This window comes from Osmerus eperlanus, chromosome 24 (genome assembly GCF_963692335.1).
Source record: "Osmerus eperlanus chromosome 24, fOsmEpe2.1, whole genome shotgun sequence".
NCBI classification, from domain to species: Eukaryota; Metazoa; Chordata; class Actinopteri; order Osmeriformes; family Osmeridae; genus Osmerus; species Osmerus eperlanus.
Genome location: NC_085041.1, coordinates 2,804,426 through 2,821,930, shown reverse-complemented (window position 1 = coordinate 2,821,930; position 17,505 = coordinate 2,804,426). Strand labels below are relative to the sequence as shown.

At 44.7% G+C, this 17,505-nt stretch overlaps 2 protein-coding genes across 2 annotated transcripts; one reads left to right on the top strand and one right to left on the bottom strand.

Annotated features, from left to right (window-relative positions):
• Positions 1–1,787: 1,787 nt before the first annotated feature.
• LOC134010905 (MAU2 chromatid cohesion factor homolog) lies at positions 1,788–8,668 on the bottom strand. The gene is made up of 19 exons (XM_062450229.1): positions 8,286–8,668; positions 7,905–7,922; positions 7,677–7,742; positions 7,287–7,382; positions 6,993–7,087; positions 6,836–6,863; positions 6,496–6,651; positions 6,160–6,306; positions 5,906–5,996; positions 5,700–5,803; positions 4,875–4,952; positions 4,680–4,745; positions 4,433–4,516; positions 4,288–4,337; positions 4,000–4,077; positions 3,784–3,895; positions 3,514–3,604; positions 2,302–2,429; positions 1,788–2,160 (listed from the first exon to the last, which is right to left on the bottom strand). The coding sequence occupies exons 1-19, from the start codon at positions 8,517–8,519 to the stop codon at positions 2,086–2,088; spliced, it is 1,797 nt and encodes a 598-aa protein (XP_062306213.1). The 5' UTR covers positions 8,520–8,668; the 3' UTR covers positions 1,788–2,085.
• A 22-nt stretch (positions 8,669–8,690) lies between these two features.
• Positions 8,691–13,969, top strand: LOC134010924 (mitochondrial coenzyme A transporter SLC25A42-like). Its single transcript, XM_062450254.1, has 8 exons — positions 8,691–8,965; positions 9,376–9,548; positions 10,330–10,441; positions 10,635–10,660; positions 11,126–11,292; positions 11,494–11,610; positions 12,141–12,292; positions 12,436–13,969. The coding sequence occupies exons 2-8, from the start codon at positions 9,462–9,464 to the stop codon at positions 12,759–12,761; spliced, it is 987 nt and encodes a 328-aa protein (XP_062306238.1). The 5' UTR covers positions 8,691–8,965; positions 9,376–9,461; the 3' UTR covers positions 12,762–13,969.
• The last annotated feature ends 3,536 nt before the right edge of the window (positions 13,970–17,505 follow it).

The window sequence follows — 17,505 nt, the reverse complement described above, 5'->3', positions numbered from 1 at the left end:
GTGGTCACACCAAAGGGGAAATCAGCATATCATCGGGACCACAGTCATGTATGACCATGTATACTCAGGACCAGCAGGCCCGTCCAGGACAACTGGCAACCATGTGTTTTTACAAGAGAAGCTTGCACAGGGGTCAGCATCCACTACTGTTACCATAGCTACTTGGAGTTGTGCACCCCCCCCCCCCCATACCATCCCTAATGGAGATATTGGGAAAATTGCATTTATTGCATAATGTATTTTTTTAGTTTTAGTATGTACAATTATGATAATAAAGAAGCAGATATAGGTGTAGATTATGTGCTTTGGAGACAATCAAACAAAAGTGTGTGCTTGAGAGAGAGAGTGAAAGAGAGTGAGAAAGGTTGAATTCATGGCACACCTCAAAACTTACTTACCCTTTTACAAAATTAAGAAGTAAACAGTGTGGGCGGGACGTAGAGACAGGCTGAAACCAAACAAACAAAAAACAGAATTTAAACCTTACTGAAATAAAGCAACAAAGCAGGAAGTTTCCCTCCCAGTAATGAGCACCAGGACTCACTATTTGGCAGGAAGTACTGTATCTTCGTTCAGATGTGTTTATGCTCACACTTATCACCTTCAAGCATCTGTTTAGGAACAATTAACAAACCCCATGTCCAACACATCATTAGACTCTCTGAAATCAGCAGATACATTATTTGGGATGAGTTAGTCCATTCTTATTTCTTATCTGACTGTATCCTTTAATTGGTAGTGTAAAACAAAATTATTGTCTTCTTTGTCATTTAAAATAAGTTACAACCACAATATGACAAGAGGCATTGTGAATTTCACTAAAGCATTAAGTAGAATCATAAGCAGATTTCTTATTCAGAACTTCTGAATTAATTCAAAGTTTTCCCTTTAGGAAATAGGTTTGGGTTTCCTGTGCGCCATCAATCCCTCCTATTACACTCCTAAGGAACTTAACACATCCATGAAAATGGTCAATAGAGTAAATGCACGATTAATTAGGGAGTCAGATGGCTGAGCGGTGAGGGAGTCGGGCTAGTAATCTCAAGGTTGCCAGTTCGATTCCCGGCCGTGTCAATTGACGTTGTGTCCTTGGGCAAGGCACTTCACCCTAGTTGCTTCGGGGGGAATGTCCCTGTACTTACTGTAAGTCGCTCTGGATAAGAGCGTCTGCTAAATGACTAAATGTAATTATCAAATATGATGGTACCATTGACTTTACCGTTTATATTAAACAATACATTTCAATAACTTATTCTGACTTTTATTAATAAGGAAAACTTTTAAGAACAAGTATTATGCAATGGAAAACAAAGGGATTGGATTGAATGGCAGGGGCTCAAGCTTCAGTTCCACCAACAGAGCAATTTGAATATCAAGCTTTGAGTTGCTTAAAAATACATGATCCACTGGAAAACATAGTGTATAAAAGATCACTGTACAGTAAAGTTTTAGCAAGAGTCATTTATATATAAATGTTTTAAAGAAAACTCTTAAAGGAACTTTAGGTATAAAACGTTTTTATTAGAAAACAATTGGAATCAACTTTTTCTTCTATGCTTTAAAAAGGTATTTGCAGGAACTTTGCATCTCAGTATGCGAAATGGTATCATGTCTCTGGGGTTAAAACAATTTAATGCAAAATTATTACTTTAACAGTTGGCTGCCAACTGTGACATCTGCTGGTCAATTAGGTAATGGCACTGCATGGGACATCAAATTGTTGCACAAGTTTCTTTTCAGGGGGTAAATCTATAGTTGTTCATCTACCAATTCAACCTTTAGGAATGAGAGGTCAGAAGTATTTATTGGTGCAACACAACAAAAAAATCTAGTAATGGTGAAATCTTAAATCGGTTAGTGTCCATATAAAAAAGGTCTAAATCCATTTCTTGAGCTTCAATGCACAAGTAAAAAAAAAAAAAAAAAAAGCTTTCATAAAAAGAAAAAGAAAATGTTTTCAACGGTTAAATAAAAAAAATATAATAAATATGTATGTGAGCAGGCTTCCCTCAGGAAACATCTGATGCATGACGATGGCTCTCTCCAATCCCAGGGGGCCGAGCGGTGAGAAGGACGCTGATCGTCTCACAGCAGGCTGGCCAGACTGGTCGTGGGGCCGTTCTGGGCTTGGAACTGCCCCGGAGGCGGACCCTCCGTCCACTATCCCAGAGAGGAGGACCAGGAGACACAACAGAAAAGTCGCCACGATCACATATGACACGAGAGACAGAAACAGAGGCAGATATCCTTCAGTTAGCCAACTGAGGCCCGGGGTGGGACTGTTTTTAGACCGGTTCTTACGCTGATGAGGTTGTGTTCGGGGAGGCTGCAGGCGGCGATGTGATCCTGCAGGAGCCGCTGGGAGATGTTCTGGTGCATCTGGGCGGCTTCATGGGCGTCTATGGTGTTCCCCAGGGATTTGTTCAAGTCTGAAAACCAAACACAGTCAATCAAATCAAAATCAAATCAAATCAAATTTATTTGTATAGCCCTTTTTACACGCAAGCATGTCACAGAGGGCTTCACATACGCCCATAGAACTGCCCCTCAACCAACCTAAACCCTCAAGGAAGACAAGGAAAAACTCCCAAAAAACTCAACAGGAGAAAAAAATGGAAGAAACCTTGGGAGGAGCAATTCAGAGAGGGATCTCCTCCTCCAGAGACGGTTGGTGAGAGAGGAGCAGAACACAGGCTAAACATAGTCATACAGTGTCGATGGGTTTTGAAACACCAAAATCCATTGTTCAACTTTATAGATCAAACCCCCTTGGCGGCCAACCGCATCCAGACAACTAAAGGCCCCGACCCAGGGCTCGAAATGAACGGCGTCCCATCGTTGATGGAAAAAATGTCTGGGACAGTTGAACACAGACCCATAACAATATAAAATGCATACACCAGTGGTTCAACACCAACACCAACAAGGCAGGTGAAACATATCATCACATTTATCTCTAGATTAAAATGCCATAAACTATGGACAATTGATTCACATTACAAGCGCTGCTATGTGATATGCGCTGCTCCAGGCATAACTTTCTTTTGAATAATATTTTGTTAACTTTTCAAAACTTTTTGTAGAAAATATTTTTCAAACCTTTAGAAACTTTTTTTCTAAACATTTTTCAAACCTTTCAAAAATTGTTTTTAAACGTTTTATTTTTGTAAACGTTTTTTTTTTTCTTTCAACCTTTCTAAAGTTTTCTCCAAAACATTAGAAACTTTATTTTTTTAAACTTTAGAACCTTTTTTACTACAGCCACACCAAGAATCTTGTTCCTCCTTATTTCTCTGTTTCAACGCACCTGATTCAAATTAATGGTCTTTAGCAGGCTTCTGCATAACTAGATAACGACCCATTCATTTGAATCAGGTGTGTTGGAGCAGGGAAACATCTAAAACATGCAGGACAGGAGGTACTCGAGGACCAGGGTTGAGAACCACTGTCCTAGACAAACCTGGGTCTGGGCTAAGAATTGTGGTGTTCCTGCTTTTCAAAGAGGACAGGTACCTTTCAGCAAGGCAGATGACCACAGCTGGACAGACATGTCTGGGATCTTACTGGCCAGCTGCATCGCTGGAACCACCATGTTGTTGCTTTCCTGGAATCAGGAGAGAACGATCTTAGCAAGAGCACACAATGGCTAATCAATAATGCAGAGGCAACTTCAGGAATGGAATGGGCAGAGAAGATAGAACCGTGGCTTTCCAATAGTCACTGCATGGGTGTGTGTGTGTGTGTGTGTGTGTGTGTGTGTGTGTGTGTGTGTGGAAACCTTACCCTGTGGTTTCCCAACACAAAGAAGATGTGTCCTAGCAGCACTAGGGAGCAGGCCGTCAGTCTGTTCAGGTCCTCAGCGTTGGACATCTTCAGAGTTTCCCTCAGGAACCGCCTGCAACCACAAAACCCACGAATGACGGAAGAATCTGGATCCCGAAAGAACCCCTATGTATTGAACGTGGGGGATGTTTTCCTTGTCAGCAGAGAGCAACGTACTTGGCCTCGTTGTAGCGTCCTTGGAAGAAGGAGAGTAGTCCTCTGATGTAGAAAGCTGCGGCACGGAGACAGTGGGAGCTGGAGGACAAACCAGGGACACGTCGGTCAGTTTCTAGTCAACACTCAACGGACACTGGACTAGCACAGACAGGAGCGAACGCGTTCATATACCATCGCTGTGTCTAGGAGAGAGCTCTCTCGAGTGAACGCGAGTACACTGTCGATGTTCTGAATATGATAATAAGTCAGTTGAAACAAGTGTTAAGTCTTTCACTGATCATACTGTACCTCACGGGGAAATTGTGGTCTGGGTTTACTCTTCCCAGCAGGCTGTACAGCTGGGCAAAGAACAGCAGGAACATAAACAAGTGTCAGGTGTTTCAATTGGAGACAAAATGGCCGTGTTTTCAGAGGCCACTGTGTCTGATCTCACCTCCTGGTGTCTGTTTCCTTCCCTGATGTAGACGGTGGCCAGGTTGGTCACAATGAAGGTCCAGAGCTCCTGGTGGCTGGTGAGCTTGCATGGGACGACACACAGGGAAATAAGTGAGAATCAGGGAAATCCCGTTTCAGAGTTTAACGTTTAAAAATTATTACATTTATTCCCACTTTAAGAAACTTTTTATGTGAACTGGATTTTTTTTTTACTGACCACTATGACAGTACATCAAGCCACTCACCCTCAGAGCTGTGGTAAACTGGGCCTCTGCGTTGTCCATGCAGTTTACTGAGATACAATACAGACCCTGGGAAATCAGAGTGAAGAACACAGCACAGTCATCTGTGGGGAACTAGAAATGAGGGGAGGAGACTACCTCCCTGGAGGAGGAATCTAGGGTAGGTCTTCTGGGTGGAGCAAGGTTGAATATACTCACTAATAGAGTGTGGAGCTGGGCGGCGTGGTTGCTGAATAACCTGGGGGACTGCTGACACAGCTGGCACACTTGGGAGATCTGCCGCAGGGCACAGGGAGAAGAAGTAATGAACTCAGAGATGGGTTGTTATTCATATCTGAACAGCTCCATGGGCACCGCCGTTTTAGGGGCATGACGACCCCGCAACTGCAGCCAGTGCCTTTTACAAGGCATTTCTAAATTACACACAACAATGACTCTCCTTCTGGGCTACGTTTCAGGGGAGGTGAGAGAAGTTTCACTCTGAAGTTGGGACTTTTACAGCCTGCATGGGACAGTCTAACATGAGAGACCAGGGTTTTACCCATAGATATATATAAACACTAGATGTCTTACGGCGGAGTCTAGAACTTCCGCACGTGGCGGCCATCTTGCGACAGTCAACTCGCTCACCCATAACATTGTGTTGAATCTACATGTACTTTTTAAATGACCATAACTTGCTCAATTTTCAACCGATTTTGAAACGGTTTGGTTTGTTATCAATGTCAGAGATGTCGTTATGCCACTGCATACTTATATTCTATTATTTTTATTTTTTTTCATAATTATTCATAAGTATGCAGTGGCATACCGACATCTCTGACGTTGATAACAAACCAAACCGTTTCAAAATCGGTTGAAAATTGAGCAAGTTATGGTCATTTAAAAAGTACATGTAGCATCAACACAATGTTATGGGTGAGCGAGTTGACTGTCGCAAGATGGCCGCCACGTGCGGACGTTCTAGACTCCGCCGTAAGACATCTAGTCTTTATATATATATATATATATCTATGGTTTTACCTCCTGTACGGCTGTTGCTTTGTGGCCGGTGACGAGTCGACACATGATGATGTGCTCCAACAGTATGACTTGGAACGTGGAGAGGATGGGGCTGGAGTCCAGCACTGCAATATGAAAGGAGAAAATCAGACATCACGATTATATTCAAAAATGATTCTATATAAGTAGATTCTGACGGAAAAAAAAAGGGGGCAAGAAGATAGTACTTTTTAGCTTTTCAAGCTGCATAAGTGCTTTGTCTGTGTACTTCTGAGCCTTCTCCAGATACCCAGCTTGCATGGAGTGCATGACCGTCACCTGCAACACAAAACCAATGCCATCACGCAAAACCAGAGCACTGCCATTGTACTGCCCGTTCCCAGCAAACGCTTAAAAGATTCCATGCGACAGTCTCTGACGTTCCTTTTGAGGGACGTGCACCCCGCAGGTGACAAAGGGAGGAGCCTTGCAGGTGTCTCACCAGGTAAACAAGCACACACATGTGCTCTTTGGGCAGCCAATGGAAGAGGTCTGCGGGGTTGCTAGGCAGGACCTCGTCGTCGTGGAGTGTGGAGATGGTCTGGATGCACTGCTGCAGCTGCTTCAGACACGGCTTCACGCTCTTCACCTGCGGGGCGTCGACAAAGGAGACGTCATTAGTCAACATCCACCAGCTACATAACCCAAAACAGCCTCCCCCTTCAAATTGGCGCAGTGTCGAGGCGTGAGCTCAGGAACGAGGGCAAGATGCGGCAGATTTAAGATGCTACGAGTGTTTCAGTCTTGTCCCAGATGTCCCACAGCGCTGCCTGCTCACCTGCCCTGCGTCCAGGTAGTGTGTGACCTGCAGCACCAGGAAGAACACCCTGAGGGACTCCTTCTGGATGGGGTTCCCCTGCCACGTCTCCACGATGGTCCCGCACAGCGTCAGCAGCGGGTGCATCTCGCCCAGCTTCCTCTCCATCAGGAGCAGCTGGGGCACAAGAAAAAAAAACGAATAGTGTGTCCAAATAGACATGGGGAGACTACAACTCCCAGAGGTCTAGGCGGCAGACATATTGTAAATCTGTGATGTTCTTCTATGACACGCTGCACACGATAGGCCGGTAGACATATCAGATGTAGTTCTACAACGCAAACACGGACTGTAGACTTACCATTCCTTTACTCAGGAGGAAGAGGGCCCTGGTGAAAACACAAGAGATTTAGCCGACCGCCACAGAGGGATTTAATGCCAACTGCAGGGATTTCTGGTACTGTAGCATCTCAAGAGTTTCTGAGAGGGATTTCATGTGAGTGGAGAAAGTGAATCACCTGGTATACTCTGAACCCACCACTCTGGCATACTCTGCTCCGACGCCCAGCAGGTCACAGGCAGACACCAGGTCTTTCTCCAGCGTGTGGAGTTGCTTTATAAATAAAAATAAACTAAGACAATTAGATAAACTCATTTAATACCTTAAGCAGCCTATCAAACAATCTGAAAGCCATGACAGTTGTTTAACACCAAGATTTTCTGAAAACACTAATGGATGACGTTAGTGCATTCTACAGACTCATTCAGTGTAGGGTCAGTCCAGTTGCAGGTGTTGTGTTGGTGCTACATACCGCTAGCTGAAACAGCAACCTGCAGTGCCAATAGGGGGTTTGCTGTGAAATCTGGATGGCCTTCCGCAGCAAAGGTTTCGCAGAATCCACCAGGTTCTGACAGAAAAAAATTCCATCAAATTAAAGCTCATTCAATATGACTTTTTTTTTTTTTAAAGAACAGGATTCAAGGTCTAATTTGGTTTGTTTGATTAAGAGGGGATAGCTGAGAAGTTGGAGCATTTGCTGCTGATGAAGAGATCACAGGTTCAAATCTCATTCTGTTCATCGCTATGAATAAAAGCATCTACTAAATTAAAAGGCTACAGTATTAATTGAAAACATGAGAATCATGTTTTTTGGTTTAACTAGAGGTAGGAAAACTGCACTGAGATGTGGAAACCTAATTACCTGCTGGCAGTAGAGTTCTGATAAGAGACTAGCAGCCTCAAACTGGACATCTTCAAACTGAGCAATCTGGATACATTGAATTAAGAAAACTATTCATGGTAAAGACATTAATGAGGATGACTTTAATAAAGTGCAGATGATCAAAACATTTGGTTCTGATCTTGAATTATGTATATTCTTAACGTTTGAAAGCCGGTGTTGGACAGAGACACGATTAGGAAAGGATACTTGCTGCGATATAAACCACTGAGGGGAAAAATAAATAGTTAGCCATTGACACCAGTTTATGACAGCAACTCAGTTAACGCAGTGAATATATAGCGTGGGAATATGCTATCTTTGCACAAAATAACAGCTAGTTGTTCAATTTGAGTAACAGTTAACATTAAAGTTATAAAGCAGTGACAGTAAAATCAGGTAGTAAGTGGTAGCTGAATTGGATATCATGTTTCTCCAAATAACTTGCAAATACATAACGGGGTCCTCAAATTTTCTCTTAAGTTGGCACAGTTTTAGTCACTGGAGGAGACTTGTTCCCACAATGATTTCCCGGAGCAGGACCTCGACCGTCCCGGCCTGTTTCCTTGCTCTTCCCCAAAACTCTCTCACCGCTTTCTCCAAGTGGCTACGCGCTAGCTCGCTGTTCTTGGTATGGTGGTAGAGCACCGAGCCCAACTGAAGATGCGTCCTCGCCTCAACCCTTTGAGGCGGCTTAAACTGGAAAACGGCTTGTAGACAGTGTACGCACAGACGAATTTTGGGTGGACTTGAGGTTCGAAAATGTTCTGCAAAACCCAAGAGGGCGAGGTACCATGATTCCGGGGCCTCAACATTGGACGCCATTTTCCTGATAACAACATATTTTTTGCACTGTGCTGCCACCTCGTGGTACACTGGGCCAGAGAGAGAGGTATGTTGTTGATAATGTTCTCGGGTATTGTAGTCCAAAACACAAGTGTGCGTGCCCTCAATTTAATAAGCCACTGAGAGCTATAATCATCTCGTCGGTCAACTCCAGGAATAATTTTCGCACAGACAACACCTAAAAATAGTTTATCTTCCGTGTTGAGGTTTTGACATCTGTCTTTTTCAGTCACGTCGAACAGGAAAATACGTCGAGGAGTGTAGATTGGGCTACGTGCAGCCAGCGGTGTTGTGATCCAGACCAAGCAAACAAACAGCAAAACATCCCCAATGATCTGTTTAGCAGACAACGACGCGTTGATCATTGAATTGGGATTTTGAATATTGATCCAATTGTGCATTTTTTCGTACACGGAAACTCAAAGGTAAGGGTTTATCGAATTCCATACATTGCATTTTGCAGTGGTTTGTGCATAGGAACTTAGTGCGTAGCAAAGTTGATATACTGCCCAACAATGACTTGCAACGGTAGGGTGTTTTTCACTCTTAACCATTATACTCTTAACCATTATATTAACCATATATATTTTGATTGGTAGATGCATGTTTAAACCAATTCATGTAGCTTAAGACTGTTGTTTACCACATCACAGTAGCAATGTAACATGATATGTTTAGTCGTTCGCCCATTAGAAATGCATTCATTTTAAGCCAGTAAACATCCAGGCATATCAGTCAAACGCTAAAGGCGTGTTTGATGAATATGTCAAGAGAGGAGGGATTTCGTTTTTAGTAATGGGTTGAGTTTATTTATTATTCTTATGTCTGTCTTCAGCTGTGGAATCTTCCAGAACCGCCCACCCGCCCGCCTGCGTACTTGTTTGTCTAACTAACTGGTTCACGTCAAGGGCACGACCCAGTATGGCTCACGGAGTCCCAGACCACCAACCAGCCCTGCCTGTGGACCAGGCCTCTGTGCTGTCTCTGCCACCCTCCACCCAGGCTAAAGTGAGTCCCTGTCTCCACAGCTAGGTTTGCTGGATGTTTATGCCACAATCACCTTGCTGCAGATCATCCTAATTTAGTGTGACATGAGGCAGTACTTAGTTCCTAAAATGTGCTTGTTGCATATCTGGCACATGCCATTTTGGTCGGTTCTTTTTTTCCTTATTAAATATTCCCTGAAAGTAGGACTTAAGTGGGTTGTATTTATATCATGTTTGTCCTTATTGCTGCAAAGTCAAAACACTTGAACCTACTCATTACAGTAACTCTGCCCTGTGATTCTTATATTGCAACAGAACCAGTCATCAGCCAAGTGTCCCTAACTCATCTTATCAGCTAGAGAATTTATGATTCCCATAGGTTTCTCAACACACAATTCAGAATGTGGGCCAAACCGCTCTCGGGCTTATCTCGATGTACTAAGATAAACTCTGAAGAGGGCCCTTAGCACGTGTGTACGTGTGAGGCCCGACTGGGGAGCTGGCTGAATGATACCACTGTACTGTAGATAGCGCCTTTGGCACGTTTGTGTATGATTGAAGGCCCACGCTCAAGAGAACAAGAAGGCTAATAAAAACTACAGTAGGTGTTGAAAGAAGTCAGGTTGCGCTGTACTGGCAGCCGACCAAAGTTATACCTAGTACTACCTTAGCTTGTTTACCCCTGGGTGCCAAACTGTATCAGTTATAACGCATATTAAGTAATTGGACTAAAAGGGACTGTTGACATGGGCTTCTGTTGCCCAAACTGTCGTGGTTAACCGGTTGTGTGTCTTTGTGTGCAGGATTTCAGTCAGAGATGGACCGTGCTGGACTCTTTGCTCTGCGGGGCCTTCGCAGGTGCGGTGGCCAAGACGGTCATCGCTCCACTGGACCGAACCAAAATCATCTTCCAAGGTGAGCTCACTTTCTGCAGCACGCTCTCATGTTTCCCAGCATGGAAACAGTGGACAATGGAGGGAGCAGATCTAAAGGCAGCGTTTCACAATAGCATTACCCTTGTTCCGATTGTGCTTGTTTCCATTCTGCTTTTATTTTCCATACTTTTGTCAGCGATCTAACGTCTTTTATCGCATTTCTTTTACCTCAGTGTCTTCCAAGCGATTCTCTGCCAAGGTGAGCGAATTCCTTCATTATATAATTCACATAGAATCTGCAGCTCGATGCTATTTACAGACTTTAGCATGGCAGGATTGAGTGGTATTAGTGTTATGTGTTCCTGGGTTCTTGTAAGTAGCATTATGCAAACTTAGAATGTCAACGTAATACACAGCAGTCAACGTCTGAAAGTAAACGTTGCGTGTTGTGGGGATTTCGAACATGGATAAACTGTTGTTGTCTTCTCGCTGTGTGTTTTGGGAGCGCTGAGGGAGTCAGGTGGCTGAGCGGTTAAAGAATCGGGCTAGTAATCAGAAGGTCGATGGTTCGATTCCCGGCCGTGCCAAATGACGTTGTGTCCTTGGGCAAGGCACTTCACCCTACTTGCCTCAGGGGGAATGTCCCTGTAATTACTGTAAGTCGCTCTGGATAAGAGCGTCTGCTAAATGACTAAAAATGTAAAATGTAAAAATGTTTTCTTAGGAGGCTTATAGGTTAGTCTACTGCACCTATATGAAGGATGGGTTCTTCAGTCTGTGGAGAGGCAACTCAGCCACCATGGTGCGGGTCATCCCCTACGCTGCCCTCCAGTTCTGCTCTCACGACCAGTACAAACGACTACTGGGCGGATACTATGGTTACCAGGGCAAGTAAGTACTTGCTTGTCTGTCTATTATCATGCAAATGTGTTATTTATACAGAATATTATGTATTCATGTTTGATATTACAAAGATGTGTAGGGGTCAATAATGATTGCAGTAAAATTGCCCTGACCTTGACTCTGTGGTTCCAGAGCTGCCTGGCATTAGTCCGTGTTGTGTAACACGATCTCACTGTTTGTTTTGTTCAGAGCGCTGCCACCCCTCCCGCGGTTCCTGGCAGGGTCCCTGGCTGGCACCACCGCTGCCATGCTCACCTACCCGCTAGACATGGTCCGTGCCCGCATGGCAGTCACCCCGAGAGAAATGTAGGCATTCACCTCGGCACTCATTTGAAACATGCTATAATCCCCATGTACTTCAATGTAAAATTTAAGATATATGCACCTACACTTCCCCGAAAAAACAATTATTGAGAATGGCTTTGATGGTAACTAACTTGTATGCACAACACAAGAGAACAAATATATAAATACAAGCGTATTTAAATAAACAGTGAATCTCTGAAATAGGGGGGTCAGATGGCTGAGCGGTTAGGGAATCGGGCTAGTAATCAGAAGGTTGCCGGTTCAAATCCCGGCTGTGCTAAATGACACTGTGTCCTTGGGCAAGGCACTTCACCCTACTTGCCTCGGGGGAATGTCCCTGTACTTACTGTAAGTCGCTCTGGGTAAGAGCGTCTGCTAAATGACTAAATGTAAATGTACTATAAGTTGCTCTGGATAAGAGTGTCTGCTAAATGACTAAATGTAAATAGACCTGAAAGCCTCCAATGCCGATGACCGTACTGCGAGGGTATGTTCTGATGGTTCCACTGCTTCCTGTCTGTCTCGTACAGGTACAGCAACGTTATGCACGTGTTCGTCCGAATCTCGCAGGAGGAGGGCTTTAAGACCCTGTACAGAGGCTTCACCCCCACCATCCTGGGCGTGGTCCCATACGCAGGCCTCACCTTCTTCGTGTACGAGAGTCTGAAGAAGCTTCACGCAGGTGAGAAGACTGTGGTCCTCTTAGGTGTTCAGGTGTCAAGGAAAACCTTTGATACATACAGCAAAAACTCATATGTCATTTGACATTCACTGTTCATCCCAGTTTGTTAACTGACTGACTAATCTGTCTCCCCCCCTCCCCAGAGAGAACACTGCGGTCCCAGCCTCACCCATCCGAGCGCCTGGCCTTTGGGGCTTGCGCGGGCCTCATCGGCCAGTCGGCCTCCTACCCGTTGGACGTGGTCCGCCGAAGGATGCAGACGGCTGGGGTGACGGGCCACCCACACACCACGGTCCTGGGCACCATGCGGGCCGTCGTACAGCAGGAAGGCGTGGTGCGGGGGCTCTACAAGGGCCTCAGCATGAACTGGATCAAAGGGCCCGTCGCCGTGGCAGTCAGCCTCACCACCTTTGACCTCACGCACAACCTCCTCCACAAGCTGCATCAGGTGGACCATTACACCCACTAGCCAGCAGGGGGAGCCGGAGGCGCAAGCCGTCGTCAAATCCACTGAGGAAGCCACTCACAAACGAGATGAAGGGGAGGAATGTAGTTTTCGGTTCACTCCCCTCACTGAGGTGGTTCCTACGCACTCTGCATGTCAGTCAGGGGACTCAGGGTGATGTGTCTGGACGAGGAGAAGACACGAGAGGGTTGATCATGCTCACAGCTGCTCTCAGACACAAACACGCAGTCAGACGCACAGTTGTTGATGTGGAAATGATGGGTGAGTTTTGTGTTTTGATTTGATTGTCAGGCAGTTTTGTGGCTGTGGTGTTTTATGTTCATGGGGACCCTTGTCATGGTTGTGGATCATTTTAACTTGAATAAACTCCATAAAGATTAACAATTTTATTATCCGTTAACGATGAACCTAATAGTTCAGTTCCATTATTGGCTTAGGCCTGTTTTTAATTATATATTTTTTAATACAACCATAATAATGCTGCTTTCCTCACCGTTTTAAATGTTTATTTTAAGAATGGCAGGGTTAGCTGTGCAGTGTTGCATGTGGTGCTTCCATGCAGACCCTGAGTAGCTGTGTCGATTTGTAATCACCTTGTGCGCCTTGCTGAGTAGGGAATAGTGGTCAGATGACACTTTTTCAAAGGTTTTCTCCTGGTTCCAAAGAAAGCTTCTTGTTGGAGTCTGGAAAGTGAATCTATGGTTTATATTATGCCAAGATGGTCGGGGTTGAAGAGGGAGAATGAGGGACGTTAGCAGGACTGAACGGGACCGCCCTGTATCACAAGTCGGTTTACGATTACAATGTATTGTTCAGATTTATATAAATGGGGTCAAATGGATACCGTCCACAGTTTATCAAATGCATGCAAATCTTCAGACATAAGTATTCTGTTATAGTATTGAGAAATGCTTACTGTTTAGATAAGTAACTGACTACACTCCAATTATGTCATGTTGGTAAGTAATTGTTTGGTTTGCTGATGCCTATAATTGTACATTTCAGAATCTTGATATGCCAAAGTGCTTACTTCTGGACTACAGTCTTTATGGAAAATAACTGTTTGTCAATCAAGTGTTGTTATTTTGCTGAAAATGCATCCCGGTTTGCTATTTTTCTTAGATGTATAAGTGCAAATTGGTAATAAATTATCTACATGTATGCTTCTATCACAAGCAAACTTGCAATAAAGACCTTTTAATGTAAAGCCATTAACAGTGTAACAGTGTATGCATTTCCCCTCAAGAGGGAGCCCTGAGATAGATTAACCCTTGTGCTGGCTTCGGGTCACATGACCCGAAGGTTCACAAAGAACCATCGTTGTGTTGCGACAATTTTACCCAATAAAAAAACAAATAAAAATTAATTTTATTTTAACCTTCGCGATGTGGGGGGTCCGAGACAGCCCGACGGCTAAAAGAAAATGCTTCACTTTGTTTCTCTTTGTCGCAATACGACGGTGGGTGACAATGACTGATGGGTCAGAATCACCCGAAGATAACACAAGGGTTAAGCTATAAGCAGACTCACCAAGTTGTTTTAGGTCGGTGTATACTCTTAAACTCCTGTTCCTGAGCAGTGAGATTAAATCATTTTATACTCTGACTGATCAAACTGATGTTCATAACAGCCATTCATATTCTTTTTTTAGGTCTGCAGTATTAAATTAAATTATGTTTTGGGTAACTGAATAACCTCATTCTGAGAATCGAAGTGTAATCCTTCAAAATGTCTTTCAAATCTTTCAGTATATTTTTTTCTTCCAAATATCAATTCACTCAACGTTTACTGGCATGCCTAAATGAAAAAAGTGTCGTGTGTCCTGAGTACCACTAGATGGCAATGACGCCCAGTGAACCACCTGGATGGTGCGTCAGAGCCCAAGAAGAGGCAAGGGTCTAATGACAACCTGAAGTTGACCTCCTCTCAGTCATCTCTGGGGGTTTATGACAGGTTACCAACCCAGTTACACATAGATGACTGTTACACAACCCTGTGTGATGGTAAATGATCGAAACATCTGTGTGCAAGGAATTGTTACAGCAGTGACAAGTGTACCTTAAACATGACTCAAACCTTAAAACAATGTTTTCTTTGTCCTTCATTTGATGAAAGTACAATATTCAGCAGTGTAGCACTGCGACAGTTGAGTCATGTCGTACTAGTAAGATATCTTCCAACCCTGGCTTTTCCACACAAAAGTTTTTCATAGAACAATTATTTTTCCAATTATGAGTCACCGACTTAGGGCCTTGAGGCGGCACAGAATGAAAGCTGGACAGAAATAGCACTCATCAGTATAGGGGCAGTTGTTCTGCGGTGATAACCTTGGCTCTACCATCACAGAGTCTGTGAACGCAAAAGGCTCTCGCCCATCTCATCATGGAACATCATAGGACTACCGTCAAAAACGACAGGATATCTAGAGGCGAGGTGAGTTTGTATCTTCATCTGTAGTGGACAGTGAAGGCCTCTCTTTCCCTTAGGCCACAATAGTATGTGAGGTAGCTCTCTGATCCGGACACACCAGCTGGCTGGAGAGAACATCTCGCCCTCCGTCCTCTAGCATTCCGCCACTGCTCTCCTTCCTCCTCCGTTTCTTTCCATTCCCTCCTCCATTTCTCTCTTCTCCTCTCCTCCCTACCTCTCCCCCCTCAGCCCCTTGAACTTGGCAGTGAATTCCCAGGCACTAAACAGTAGCTGCAGGCAGGCAGGCAGCCCAGTCTCGCGACAATCCGAACAGCAAAATCACTGCGCAGGGCTTGATAAAATGGTTGGTGGGGTGGGCAGGAGGGGGCGGAGGGGTGAAACGGGCAGGCGGGTGGGGGGGCTATGGGATAGGAGGTGGACCAGGGGGAAGGAGGCGCGGTTGCCATAGGTAACCTGGAACTGTGCCAAGAGCATAGAGCGATACATTTGCATGTATTCAAATCTGGCATGAATAATTCACTTTCAAGCCGCTGGAACTCAGCAAACAATGGCTGTCCAGACAGACAGACAGACAGGCAGGCGCACACACACACACACTCCCTTCACATCACATTGCTACGCGAGAAAGGTGAGGAGGTTAGACTGGGAGAATAATAGCAGCTCCTAAATGAATCGGATTTAAATATGTCGAAGACGGGAAAACGTCAAGCTGATATCAATTCACACGTGTAATTCCAGCTCTCCAGATTCTCCGTGGTCTGTGGTGAGGCGCCTGTCAGACGCACGGGAGACACAGGCCGAAACAGGAATAAACGAGCAACGTGAGACACCTTCTTATTGGTCTCTGTCTGTGGGCCGACTGAGAGCTATTGGAGCAGAGCACAGAGCATGGAACATGGCTGTGCCCATCAGCACACACAACCCTGGTGGCACGGCAGAGGCATGCTGGGAAAAGTCCCGATGCAGTCACTTTGATAGCCAGCCACTATCAGGTTCACAAGCACACCCCACTCCTACAAAGGCTTTCATAAATTCTGGCACATGAAAACGCCCAGAGTAGACATTACAGGGGACATAAATAGCCCTGTAAAATAGAACCAGTAAAAGAAAATATGATTCGAAAACCAAAAAGGGCAGGAAAAGGAATATCAAATCGTATACAAATGACAATAAAGCCTCAGTCAAAGGGAAAAGCCTCAATCAGTCATGTTGCAATGTTCATAGCTTGGGTTTTACAGAATCCCCCCCGTCCCCCCCCACCCCGCCCCTCCCCTCCCCCACCTCCTCCAGAACCTTCGCCACCTCCCCACTCTCCTATTCCTCAGTCTTGTTAATTTTATAAGATACAGCATATTGCCACTTATCGTCTGCCAGTGCCGTAAAAGCACTGAGGTCACTGCATTACGGAGGTGCTGGGCTCAATACTTCCATTAGAGGGAGTGTTCAGGCTGTGCCGGGCTTCACTCAATCAAATACAGTCTCTCTCCCCCACTCCTTCCCCCATCTTACCTACCCCTGTAGGCTAAAACACCACCCCCAAGTACAGAGGAGGGGGCACACACTCACAAATGGAAACTCTCTAGCTGGTTCTAGAACTGTACACCACACATAAATCTATCACGCACAACCCTCCCGCCCCAACCCCTCCCCTCCCCCCCTCCCCCCTCACTCATGCCATGATCCTCCTCCCTTTCACACACACACACACACACACACACACACACACACACACGCACACACATTAACACACACACACACACATACACACACACATGTTCATTTACGGGATTCAAGAGGGCCCTATGTTGTACTAGTAGCCCTAAGGGTTTTCGATTTGAGGGTTGAATCTATTAATTTACATACCTGGATGTATCTACTAATGGATATGCTGCGGCTGCATCCTGTGATGGTATACTATATGTGACATTTACCATATATGAAAACATCTGACATTTATGTTGAAATATCAGGTTATGCTTTCAACCACTGGATTATGTGTAAAGTGATGAAAGTGTATGCAGCTGTGTTCCGAGAGGAGGAGACCTTCTTCAGAACGGGGACATTATCTCAACGCTAACATTCCAATGACAAAATAGACCTACAATTGAGATGCTTCAGCTCAAGAGAATCTTGGAGGAGTCACCTTTCAATTTCATACACAAGGACATTCCCTGTGAACATTCACACCATTTCATTCAAGAAACTTGGCTCAATTTCATTCAAGAAACTTGGCTCATTTTGTGCCTCTGCCGTGTCGAAACATGTTGAGGCCTCGATGTGGCTACAGGTCGGATACAGTTTAAGAAAACCTTTAAGT

Excerpts from the sequence above, each read along its gene's own strand:
- LOC134010924 (XM_062450254.1), top strand. The coding sequence starts at position 9,462 with ATGGCTCACGGAGTCCCAGACCACCAACCAGCCCTGCCTGTGGACCAG. Across the intron at positions 9,549-10,329 it reads CACCCTCCACCCAGGCTAAA|GATTTCAGTCAGAGATGGAC; the intron begins GTGAGTCCCTGT and ends CTTTGTGTGCAG. Across the intron at positions 11,611-12,140 it reads GCAGTCACCCCGAGAGAAAT|GTACAGCAACGTTATGCACG; the intron begins GTAGGCATTCAC and ends TGTCTCGTACAG.
- LOC134010905 (XM_062450229.1), bottom strand. The coding sequence starts at position 8,519 with ATGGCGTCCAATGTTGAGGCCCCGGAATCATGGTACCTCGCCCTCTTG. Across the intron at positions 6,864-6,992 it reads GTGGGTTCAGAGTATACCAG|GGCCCTCTTCCTCCTGAGTA; the intron begins GTGATTCACTTT and ends TGTTTTCACCAG. Across the intron at positions 4,746-4,874 it reads CCCAGCTCCACACTCTATTA|GGTCTGTATTGTATCTCAGT; the intron begins GTGAGTATATTC and ends CTGATTTCCCAG.